Raw genomic sequence first — 12422 nt, 5'->3', positions numbered from 1 at the left:
CCTGACTTCAAGATAAGGAACCTAGGCTCAGAGAGGCAAAGACGCCTGTTTTTCTGGGGGAGAAAAAGCACTAAGTTCTCCTAATTTCACTGTTATTAAGTCAAGTTTAATTTAGTTCTTTCTCCTTGTTTGCTGATAAGATTGAGCTGCACTGGCCTGTGGTTTTCTTGTCATGTACAATGTAAATTATTGACATTCCAGAGCTCGGGCTTTTTTTTTTTTTTTCTGGGCTTAAAATTGCAAGTATTCATAGGTAACAAAACGAATCAGAGATGGAGATCAAGAGTCTGTGCCTATTCTAGATTGTTCAAACAAACCATCCTTCTTAAATATGCATAAAGGTGACAGATAAAATATGAAAATCATCTTCTGAGCAACAATTGTCAAGGACCGCCCAAGCCAAAATCCACAGGAATGCCAGAGGGGAGTTAGCACTAAAGATAATTTGTCTTGAGGGCCTTGGCTGCTCCAAGCAAGCTTGAACTTGGGCTTTGACATTTGTGTTTACTTCTGCTAGGTAGCAACACCAGTCAGGGATGCTTCAAACTAAGTTCAAGCTCTGAGGGTCCCTGTCCCCCCAACTACGAGTACACAGGGTGAATATCCACAGTAAGTCTGGGCTGTGGCCACAGCTTCTCAGAGATGTATTTTTCCTATTCTTTTTTTTAAACCGTGCTGTGGTCAGCACCAAGAGATGGAGGATAATGAAGTAAAAGGGGTCCCCAAGTGGGGCATCTAAAAGATGACCCTTGGGACTTCCCTGGTGGCGCAGTGGTTAAGAATCTGCCTGCCAATGCAGGGGACACGGGTTCGAGCCCTGGTCCGGGAAGATCCCACATGCCGCGGAGCAACTAAGCCCATGCACCACAACTACTGAGCCTGCGCTCTAGAGCCAGCAAGCCACAACTACTGAAGCCCACGCACCATAAGGAAGAGTAGCCCCCACTTGCCACAACTACAGAAAGCCTGCATGCACCAACGAAGACCCAACGCAGCCAGAAATAAATAAATAAATAACTTAAAAAAAGAATTGGAGGGAGAGCGTGCATGTGAAGTAACTGCTTAAAGGGCATGGGGCTATATTTTGGCATGATGGAAATGTTTTGGAACTAGAGAGAGGTGGTGGTTGTGCAACACTGTGTGAACTAAATGTAACTGAATTGTTCACTTTTCAATGGTTAATTACGTTATGTGAATTTCACCTCAATGAAAAACAATTCAGACTTGGTAAAGAAAGACTTTCTTCAAAAGGATTATTGCAAAGCAGAGGAGGGGCTATTGCAATGGGAGAGGCACTACTATAATCAGGAAAACCATAAGATTTGCAAGCTGCTAGCAGACAGCAGAGTTTTTCTTCTATAGGGAGGAGTTAACGAGGCTAAAAAGAATGAGATGTGGGGAAGTGGGATGACAAGGTAGTTTGCTAGAACAGTAGATCAGAGAGAATGGTTTATCCTGAGGCCACCCTATTCAGAGGTTGTATTAGGGCTCAGGCTAAGGATGGACCAAAATTCTGGAAGGGATGTGGTGGGAGACTTAACTTAGGTTTGGTTAACAAGCATTTTGTGCCAACTGATCCATGGTGGGCAAAACAGCTAATTGTTTATGAGTCCAAAAAATGGAAATTTGGAGGATCTGTGTGTTGCCTTGTCTTAGGTGAACAAGGGGCTCATCCATGGGTCTTATCTAAGTCATATGGGGAAGGGTGCTTGTTTGCAGTAAGCCATTTCCTGGAAAGCAAAAGTTGGGGGGTAGGGTGCAGGGCAGGGGATTTCTTCTCTGTTGTCCAGACGCATAAGGCTCAGGTAAATGTCAGCACTGTCACAAATAAATATGCTTTACTGTTGGGTGGAGAAGGGCAAAACCTGCCCCTTTGGACAGGTCAGCCCTCAGGTGGAATTTCAGCCCCAATTCACACTTGGCTGGCCCAAGTGTCAAGACTTGAAGTTAAGTAGAAATAAATACGAACATAGCAGTTCTCACGCTTTTGGGTCTCAGAGACCCCTTTGCACTCTTTTTTTTTTTTTTTTTTTTTTTTTTTTTTTTTTTTTTTTGCGGTATGCGGGCCTCTCACTGTTGTGGCCTCCCCCATTGCGGAGCACAGGCTCCGGACGCTCAGGCCCAGCGGCCATGGCTCACGGGCCCAGCCGCTCCGCGGCATATGGGATCCTCCCAGACCGGGGCACGAACCCGTATCCCCTGCATCGGCAGGCGGACTCTCAACCACTGCGCCACCAGGGAGGCCCCTGCACTCTTAAATAAATAACAGAGACCCCTTGTTTGCATGGGTTATATCTATCAATATTTATAGTCCCACGTGTCAGGACTCAAACCCAGCCAGAACCCAGATTGGGACTTGAATCCACTGTCTTCTAATTGAGATCACACACCTGGTCTCAGGGCTTAATGAAGCTCAGGTTCTTGATGTCTCGCTTCAGAAAAAAATTCAGTGAGAGACAAAGTGATAGGTAAGAGTGGATTTATTTAGAGAGAAACACATTCCACCAACAAAATATGGGCCATCAGAAGGCAAGAAGCCCTGAAATATGGGGTGGTTAGTTTTTATGGGCTGGGTAATTTCACAGGCTAATGAGTGGCAGGATTATTCCAACTATCTGGGGGAAGAGGCGGAGATTTCCAGGAATTGGGCCACTACCCACTTTTTGACCTTTTACGGTTAGCCTCTGAACTGTCATGGCCCTGGTGGGTGTGTCCTTTAGCATATGCTAATGTATTAATGTATTACAATGAGCATATAATGAGGCTCCACTGGAAGTCAAATCTTCTGCCATCTCGGACCTAGTTAGTTCTAACCAGTTTTTGTCATGTCCTATAGTTATGTCATTCTTTTAAAGGTTGTGCCCTGTCCCTTTCCTTCCTGTTTCACTTTTAGCAATTAAAATTGCAAAACCTTTAAATTGAGAATACACAAACACATATTCCATTAGCCGTCAGAGTACGATGTCATACATCACATAATCTCTGGAAAATTCCACAGAGAGAGGGAGAGAGAGAGGGAAAGAGGGAGGCAAATAACATCTTACTATTACTATGAAAATAGTTTTAACTTTGTAAAACACCTGAAAGTGCCTTGGGGACCCTGAGGTCCCCACACAACATTGGGAACTGCTGGCCTAGAAGCCCCTGCATCCCTGTATTCCTGACCCTGGCTGACTCTCTTAGTTCTATCTTAATGACCAGACTCCCTAAAGTCCATTTTTCCCCTTTTCCTTTTGGTAATAGGACCACCTAGGCTCTGGCTGAGAAAATGACCACCCATCTAGAGACTACATTTCCCAGGCTACTTTGCAAGTAGGTGTTCCCACGTGACAAATTTCCAGCCAAAGGAAAGGAGCAGAAAAGATGTGGGAAACTCCCAGCTCACATCCTTAAAAGGAGGGTCCTTAAAAGGAGGCTGCTTGCTCTCCGGTATCTCTTTGCCCTTTCCTGCTTGCTGTAACAAAGTGATAGTGATGATGACTTAGCTTCAACCGTCTTGAAGAGGCTGACACTTTAGGAGAATGGTTCCCAAATTGTGGTCCCCAGACCAGCTGTAGCTGCAGCAGTGGCACCTGGGGCTTTGTGAGAGAGGCAATTCTCAGGCCCCATCCAAGACCTGCTGAATCAGAAACTCTGGGGCATGGGGCCCAGGACTGTGTTTCCAAAAACCCTCCAGGGGATTCTGATGCACAGTCAAGTTTGAGGACCAGAGCTGGGAGATGTGGAGCAACAAGATAGAAGGAACCTGGGTCCATGGATCACCTCAGCAGGTAAGGCCGACCTACTCCCTGCCCCATCTACCAGTGTGGATATTTACATGAGAAAATCAATCCATGTCACTAAAGCCTCTGTTATGTGGTCTTTGGTAAATCAAGTCAATACCTTAATCAACAGTATATTTAAATACACTCCTTGATTCTTTTTGAATTAAAAATTTTAGGCATACACCACACAACCATCAGGAATGGCTACTATTGGGTTGGCCAAAAAGTTCGTTCGGGTTTTTCCATAATGAACGTTTTGGCCAACTCAATATTAAAAAAGAAAAGGAAAAGACTAAGTTGGCAAGGATTGAAGAAACTGGAACCCTCGTGTACTGTTCGTGGGAATGTAAAATGTAAAATGCCACTGTGGAACACAGCTGGGCATTTCCTCAAAAAATTAAAAATAGAATTACCATTTGATTCAACAATTCTACTTCTGGTTGAAACTTGAGGACCTTGAATGGTACCTCATATAAGTGGAATCATACACTACCTTTTGTGACTGGCTTATTTCACTTAGCATAATGTCCTCAAGGTACATCCATGTTGTAGCATGTGTTAAAATTTCCTTCCTTTTTAAGGCTGAATCATATTCCTTCCTACAGCTAGGAGTACCCATGTAACATAGCTCTAGACAATGAGATGTAAGCAGAAATCTACCAGAGTCAGCTAAGAAAGATTTGACCTCCTGTCTCAAATTTAGATACAATGCCTGGAGCTGTGGCCTCCATCCTGTGACCATGATGTAAAAGCCAAGAGAATCAGAGAGACCTCGGTAACAGCAGCAGCCTCCCTCTAGACTTCTGTGGAAGAAACTTACGTGCACACCACTGATGGGCAGGTCTGCTGTTACTTGCAGCCAAAAGCATTCATAACTAATACACTTGGTCAAGTTATATCACCTCTGTCTCCCCAACCGGAAGGTAGGTTCCACAGTGGCAGAAAACATGACTTTTTGTCCACCACTATGTGACCAGCCCTTCCTCTCCCAGCCAGCGCCCGGCAGAGACCACACAGATGGAATGAGTGTTTGTGGTTATTCATCCAAAACCTAACAATACCTTCCTTTTGGGTTGACTGAAATAATCATGCAAAATGCTTAAAATAGCACTCGGTACACAGTAAGCCTTCAGAAAACAGATGTAGCTGAATGTCTCCAGCATGGCTACCAGGCCACCTCCCACTTCCTCCGACTTCCCCTGGGAAGCTTTGCTCAGACAGCTGGCTCTTCATCACAGGGTACCCCACAACTGTGCTGCAGCCATCCAGCCAGCCCCTTTTGGTGTCACCCTTTTTGGTGACAAGGACCACGGGGAGCTCGCACCTTTGGCTATTCTCTCTTTTCCCTGTCTACGTAAGTAACAAATGGAAGCTAAAAGTGGGTCTTGGACGTTTACCAGTTCAATCAGTCCCATCTTGGCCTTGACTGTGTGTCGGTGTGTGTGTGTTTGACCGTAAGTATTATGTCATTTCCATTATTATCATTATCGTCTTTGGTCTAAGACTGCCCTCCGAGCAACTTCTCCTCTCAAAGACAAGATGCACAGCCAGAGGAAATTCTTCATTTTATTTCCACTCACAACCCCTGGAAAGGATCAGTCCCCGCCCTCCCTCACCTAGAGGCAGCCCCTCCCCCAACACCTTCACAAAACACTGATTTCCTCCCAGAGCTAAAATGAACACCCAGTCACCCATCATGGCCACTCCCCCCCACCCGCCCACCTCCCCATCTACCCACTTATCCACCTGCTCTGTGAACTCGGCCACCTTTTTGGTTCCACCCCCAAATGTAGTTCCCCAAGGTCACTTGGCTGATTTTGCTTGTATTCTGCGGGCACCTTTCTTAAAGCCCTCCCTGACTTAGTCTCCAGATGGCTTCCCTGTCCTCCTTTGCATAGACGTTCTGCAGAGATTCCTGGCCTCACTTCCCTGCTTGAGAGACCAGGTTTGCAAGCTCTCCCCTGCCCCCCCAATTCCCCATGGGCCTCGGTTCCTCAGCTGTTAGTTGAAGGGTATAGATGTTGACTAAGGCCAAACATTCCATGATTCTGGGGAGGGAGAGCAAATTCAGAATGGACAGGAAAGGAGGCAAGGGTAAAAGGGGAGGGGGAGAGGGAGGGAGGAGGAAGGGGGCAGGAGGGGGAGGTTGGAAGGCAGCTAGAGGCAGGGGGATGACGGGGGACCTCCCACCTCAGGCCCAGAAACAGAAGTGAGCCACGGCTGAAGAGCAGCTCGCCCGCTATGGCCTGAAGACCCCGCCCAGCTAGCTGGGCCGGGTCCTCTGGCTTCGAGCCTTGTACACTTCGATGAGCAGATCCTTGACGTACTGGATCTCCCGCTCCACCGACTCAGCCCTCTCCCTCAGCTCCCGGTTCCGGGCCTCCAGCCCCTGGCACTCGCCCTCCAGGGCCTCGCCCTCTGCACGCTTCCTCTGGCGGTACCTCAGAGCTGCTGACTTGTTCTGGTCTCTCTTCTTTTGCTTGCGGTCCCCTCGGGTGGCGGCAGGATTGGGGTAGGGGGTGGGGCGGGAGGGTTGAGGGGGAGGAGAAGGGGGTTGCTGTGGCGGGGACAGGGGGGGCGCCAACCCCGAGTCCCCCTGCGCGGCCTCACTGCGGCAGTAGATAGCCAGCAAGTCGAGGGTGTCCGGGGCCGGGGGCGGGGGGAGGTCAAAGGTAGGCAGGGGGAGGGGGAGGGAGAGGGAGGGTGCCGGTGCTGGCTGTGTCGGAGGTGGGGAGGATGGTGGGAGGAGTGGGGCGTCAAGAAAGAAGTCTTCCATCTGCTCCAGCTCCTTCTTGAGGAGGGAGGCCATAGCTTCCAGGTCAGGTGGGGGTGGGGAAGGTGGGGGGAGGGCACCTGAGGGCAAGGGGGGCTCCAGAGGGAGGAGGGCTGTAAAGTCCACCCGCTCGGTCATCCAGTCAGAGAAGCCATCGCCTGGAGGATTGGAGAGGGGCAGAAAGCTCCTTGAGTTCCTAAGCCTCCACCCAACCAGGTCCCACTCACGACTACCTCATTCGTCCCATTCATTGAGTAAAACCACCAACCAGCCAATCAGTCAGCCAACCAATCAAGGAATCATCAAACCAGTCAACAGACCAACAGACCAGCCAACTAACCGACCAATTAGCCAAACAGTCAATGAACCAGTCAACCAACCAATGACCCAAACAACAAAACAACCAGCCATTTCTTCAACCATTCCAACATCCTCTTTACTGATTAGCCTGCACCTGTGGTTTCTTGATTTACCCTCTAGTTTACTCGTAAACGGCAAATTAAATCACACAAACACACCCTGTTTCATCTTTAATTAATTATTGAAAACCCACTATGTACCAAGCATTTGGGATACACTAATGAATAAAACACTTCCTGCCTCAGGAGCTCTGCCTATGCTGTTTCCTCCACCTGAAAAGCTCTTCCCTTTTCATGGCTCATTCCTTACCATTCTTTAGGTCTCAGCCAAAATGTTACTGACTTGGAGAGGGTTTCCTGGCTCCCCACTCTAAACGTGTCCTTGTTGTCATTTTTAAGCTCAGCTACTAAGTGTTTCCCACTTATCCCCATGCATCATCATTTAATATGTCTCTTGTCTGTCTCCCCAGTAGAGTGTGAGCTCCAAGAGGGCAGGGATCATGTCAGTCTTGTTTCCAGCTGTATCCCCAGCACCTAAGACAGTGCCTGACATATTATACATGCTCAATAGATACTTATTGAATGAATGAAAAATGAATGAATGAATTCTTCTCCCCTGCCCCCCACAGCCCAGCTCACCCCACCTCCATTCTTTGCCTGCCCTTACCTGCCAGGGGCTCTCCCCCCCCTGGAAGCCCGCCCTCCAGGGCTCCCCCAAGGACCTCATAGGGGCCCAGGTGGGCAGGGGCCAGGGGGAGTTTCCCATAGTCTACGAGCCAGCCCAGCCCGCTAGCTGGGAGCAGGGTCCTGTCCAGCTCCAGCCCCAGGGTCGCCAGGAGTGACATGGCTGCAGCACGGGCGTTGGGCACGGATGGCAATGGAGAAGGCTGCACCAACAACTGGCAGGAGGCTCTGGCGGTTACTCAGCTGGACGAAGACAGGCACCAAGGCAAGAGTGGAGTACCTACGAGTGTGACACAAAAGTGAGTGGGTCAGGGGGCCAGCCTCACCTACTGCCAAAGCCACGGGGAAACCAAGCCATACCCCCAGGGCCCCGGGATTCCTTGCCCTTTCAGAATTCTAAATCTGCCCTTTCTTTCCCCAAATCTGAGCCCCACCCATTCCCAAGGGAATTCTCTTTAGGCCCGACTTACTTTTTTTCAGAATTCCCCAGACCCAATCCTTCCAATACAGAAACCTTATGGTCTCCCAGGGGAATTTCCTTAAGTCCCTCCCACCTACCGCATAGTATTCCGTTTCATTAAAAAAAAAAAAAACAACCCCAGGGGAATTTTCTTGCAGCCACACCTCTTCCTCTAAAATACATCCTTTAGGCCCCACTTCCTCCCTAGAGTCCATCTCAAATCTCTTCCCAGGGGAATTCCCCCTGTCCCGCCCCTTCATCAATGTCATCCGTTCGAATCCTACCCTTCCCTTTGAATTTTGCGGTGATCGCCACTGTCCCTCCAAGTCCCGCCCCCACGGTTTATTTTAGCTCCACCCCTCCCCGACGATTCCCCAGAGGCATCGCCTCTTTCTCAGATAGAAACACCATCCCCTCAGCTAACGGTTTTCTTAGTCCCGCCCCTTCTCACCGTGGGTTACCCCCCCCCAAGCCCCACCCTCTGTGACGCCTCTTATCCTAGCTCCAAACCCTTAAACGGGTCGTTTCTAAGTCCCGCCTTCTCCCCTGTCAATCTAAACAGCCCTCCCCCGCCCCCAGCAGGTGCCTGAATGAAATGGAGGGAAGATGTGCTTTGCGCCTGAGCAAAGTGGAGGCGGGCGGATGGAGGCTGCAGGCGGAGAACAGCTCCCCACTCTCCACCATCCACACGCGGCTCCCTCGCCGAGGGCTAAAGCGCATGCTCCACTGCCGTAGCGGCCCCATTACTCCCTCAGGCCTCCGCCCTCCTGGGGGTCAGTGCGCACGTGCGGCTGCTTACTGCCCGCCCTTTGCATAGAAATACTACCGCTGGTGGACAGATGCGCATGAGCAATCGCTCGCAGACTCATTCAGGGCGGGGGGGGAACCACCACCTTCTCTGGGAACTAGTGCGCAGGCGCAAACGCACAGGGGCTGTCTTTAAACACCAACGTTGTCTGGAAGAACGCACCCTCCCCCCATCGGCCCGAGTGCGCATGCTCGATCGCGCGCGAACGACCTGTCTTCCCTCTTCTGCGCCTGCGCGACCGTGATTCCTCAGTCTCGTCTCCCTACCCCCCAGACTCGGCCGTGAGGGCCGCGAGCTTCGAAAGGGCGGGAAACGCCGTTGGAGAGGGAGAGGCGAGCGGTTACTCACTCCATGGCTGCGCAAAGGAGAGGCGGCGGCGGCCTCGGCTGAAGAAAGACGGCAGGAGCGGAGAGCGCAGGCGCGGTGAGCGCAGAGACTGGCCGGGGGCACAGAGGGGTTGCGGCTACAGAGCCATGGCCGGGGCTACGCGGGCTGAGGTGGCGTCGCGGTAGTGTGAGGAGAAATCATGATCTGAGGATGGGGAATGAGGCGACCCCGGGGACTGGGGACAGATATACCGGGGGTGGCGCAGCACGGCCTGCCCGAATCCTTCCGCGCCCCGCCCCGCGCGGCCTCAACCGTGAGGCGGGCCTGACCGCCCGCCCTCGGGGATCCCGGGACCCGGCCCCCTCATCCTTCCGACCACGGGAGTTCGGGCCTCTCCTTTCTCTGACCTGTGGATCTAGCCCCGCTTTCCTCCCAACCTCGGGGGTTCCGACCCTTCTTTCCCTCTGCCTCTGGGGTCCGGTCCCCTCCTCCCTGGGGTCCGCGGTCCGGCTCTCTGCTCCCTCTGATTTGGTGACTCGGCCCTTCCTCTTCCCTGACACCCGCACTAGTTCATTTCTCCTTTCCTTTCCCCTGCTTCGCGAATTTCCGGTCAGCCACATGTTGATCTCTTTATCCTTAACTGCCGTCCCACTCTGAGAACACCTTTTGTGGCTTAGAATCTGGCGTGAGTCACAGAGCACGCTCCGTTCAAGTCAGAGACCGGCGAGGGTGGCCTTGGGCAAATAACTTAAATTCTCTAGCCTCTCAGATAGGGGATTATTTGTAAAGTAAGGAGAATCATCACGTGTACCTGGTGGGGTCGTTTGTGAGAAATAAGTCCATTCCTGTGAAACCCAGATCCCACCTCCTATGTGCTCGCTCGGCCTCTTTTATCATCAGTAGGAGGGAACTCTGGGCCCCCGCGTCAACCCTTCCGACCCCCGTGGCCGGAGCCCCAGACACTTAACCATGCAGCCCTTGCTCGTAGGTCGTTCTTGTGTTTCCTCCACTCCTCCAAGGTGATTTCCAGCCATCCCCGCCCTCTCCCATTCAAATGATGGACGCTCAGCCCCTGGTGCAGGGAGTCGGTCACCGCCCTGTCTTATCTCTTCTCCATCCCCTGCCAACCTCTCCTCAGCCCTTACCCTCAGCACTCCTTTCAGGCCCGTTGGTTCATTCTTTTGTCCCTGCCCCTCTCCTAGACTTCCTTTGGAAAGACCCTCTACCTCGGCTGCCCACCACCACCACCACCACCCGCCTCCCGCCACCAGATCAGTCTTCACACTCTGCCAGAAAGAGGGAGATCTGTACTTGCATTGCTAAAAGAGATCGGGCTTCCTAGCCATCCGCTCCCCCTGCACTGGACCCTCCACCAGCCCCAAGTGGATGTGGGTCTTTCCTGTGCAGCAGAAACCCCTCCTTTTCCCACCCTGCATTCATCCACATCAGGACATCACACCTGGAGTTCAGCTTTTCATCACTTTTGTGGTGCTTATGAGACTGAATCAAGATCCAAAGAAGGGGGGACCCGGATCTTGAGAGTTAGCTGGGAGTGAAGACACACAGGCTTTTTTTTTTTTTCCTTCCAAATGCATGTGCTCTTTTTTTCTCCCAGTTTTATTGAGATATAATTGACATGTAGCACTGTATAAGTTTAAGGTGTACAACATAATGATTTGACTTACGTACCTCGTGAATGGATTACCACAATAAGTTTAGTGAACATCCATCACCTCCTACAGTTACAACACTAAAGAAATAGAAAAAATACATGTTTTTCCTTGTGATGAGAACTTTAGGATTTATACTCTTAACAACTTTCATATACAACATATAGCAGAGTTAATTATATTTGTCATATCGTACATTATATCCCTCGTACAGGCTGCTGTTGCATACAGGAAGTCTTTCTTGGGATCTGACCATGTTCCCTTATGATACTTCCTGTCCACTCTGCCAACTCTTGCCCTACAGGGGCTACGTTATTACCAAGGCAGCATAGAGTAGTGGTTAAGAGCAGTCTCTGGAGCCAAGTTGTTGGGTTCAAACGCTGAGTACACCCCACTTACTAGCTTACTGGCAATTTCCCTTCCCTGTGCCTCGGTTACCATTAACAGTGCCAGAATAAAGCATAGAGTTGAGTAAATAGAAACGTACTGATGTACGTGGCCGTTAATAGTACCTGCTTCTTAGTACTGTTTTGAGGATTAGATGAGTTAATCCAGGTCAAGTGCGCTTAGACTAGTGCCTGGCACGCAGTAGGTGCTACATAAGGAGTTTTTATTACTACTGTTATTGAGGTGGATGTGTTTTATCTCCATTGCTAAGCAGTAGTGCTTTTAAAGTTCTTTTAAGTAAGAAGTAAGGACCGACTTCCACTCCTCTGTGGATATTTGAGCGGTAGCAGGTGGGATTAGGGGAGTCTGTTGGACAGGCCGCTGGCAGTGAGGGCACAGTCATCCCCTGTCTTCTTCGAGAAGACCTTCTAGATTATAACAGGAGGACTAGGTAGAGGATTTTTATTTAAATAAACTTTTTATTTTGGAATAATTGTAGATGTACTGAAAAGCTGCAGAGACAGTGCAGAGAGTCCCCTTATACCCCTCATCCAGTCTCTGTCACTGGACATCTTGCATTATGCTCGTACATTTGTCACAATTCAGGAGCCAACATCAGTACATTTCTATTACCTAGACTCCACCTTGTCTTCTGATTTCACCAGTTGTTCGCTAACGCCCTTCCTTTGTTCCAGGATCCCCTCCAGGATGCCGTCTTACACTTAGTCGTCCGTCTCTTTAGCCACCTCTGTTCTGCAAAGGCTTTTTAGACTTTCCTTGTCTCTCATGACCCTGACAGTTTTGAAAAGTGCAGGTTGAATATTCTATGGAATGTCCCTCCATTTGGTTTTGTCTCATAGATGGGGATTATGGGGTTTTGACTGGATGACCAGGTAGGATATTTTTTAATACCTGGGAATGAACTTAGTGTGGGAATCTTGCTGCCAGTAGATTGCGGCGTTTGCTGACTGAGAAGACCCTGGTCCCCCTGTCCCAGCCCCTTGTGCCTTTTTCTCTCTCCATCTGTTGGGTCCCATAGAGTTGAGTTCTGGTGCCAATTACCCCCCCCCCCCACGTGGCCTGACTCAGTCCTGCGGAACTGGTGCCAGCTTGCACACTGAGCTCCCTAGCCCTTCAGGGCATATTCGAATTTATGGGCGGTGGGTCATCAGTGGTGCCTGTGAGCCCAG

At 50.3% G+C, this 12422-nt stretch overlaps 2 protein-coding genes across 3 annotated transcripts in view; one reads left to right on the top strand and one right to left on the bottom strand.

The window, feature by feature from the left end:
• Nucleotides 1–5463: 5463 nt before the first annotated feature.
• ATF5 (activating transcription factor 5) lies at nt 5464–9548 on the bottom strand. The gene is made up of 3 exons (XM_082607625.1): nt 9197–9548; nt 7564–7860; nt 5464–6695 (listed from the first exon to the last, which is right to left on the bottom strand). Exons 2-3 carry the CDS (start codon nt 7739–7741, stop codon nt 6028–6030), a joined length of 846 nt encoding a protein of 281 aa, XP_082463751.1. The 5' UTR covers nt 7742–7860; nt 9197–9548; the 3' UTR covers nt 5464–6027.
• The window catches only part of NUP62 (nucleoporin 62), a 25552-nt gene continuing 22285 nt past the window's right edge, over nt 9156–12422 (top strand). The window contains exon 1 of one of the 2 annotated variants that reach the window (XM_082607622.1): nt 9156–9271. The gene's annotated coding sequence lies outside the window, so the exon portion shown is untranslated. The remainder of the gene's footprint in view (nt 9272–12422) is intronic. The other variant, XM_082607623.1, reaches the window with a different exon arrangement.

The sequence above is a fragment of the Mesoplodon mirus genome, assembly GCF_964341445.2.
Source record: "Mesoplodon mirus genome assembly, chromosome: 19".
NCBI lineage: Eukaryota > Metazoa > Chordata > Mammalia > Artiodactyla > Ziphiidae > Mesoplodon > Mesoplodon mirus.
Note: the sequence above shows the minus strand (reverse complement) of the source record. Positions and strands in the feature narration are given on the sequence as shown.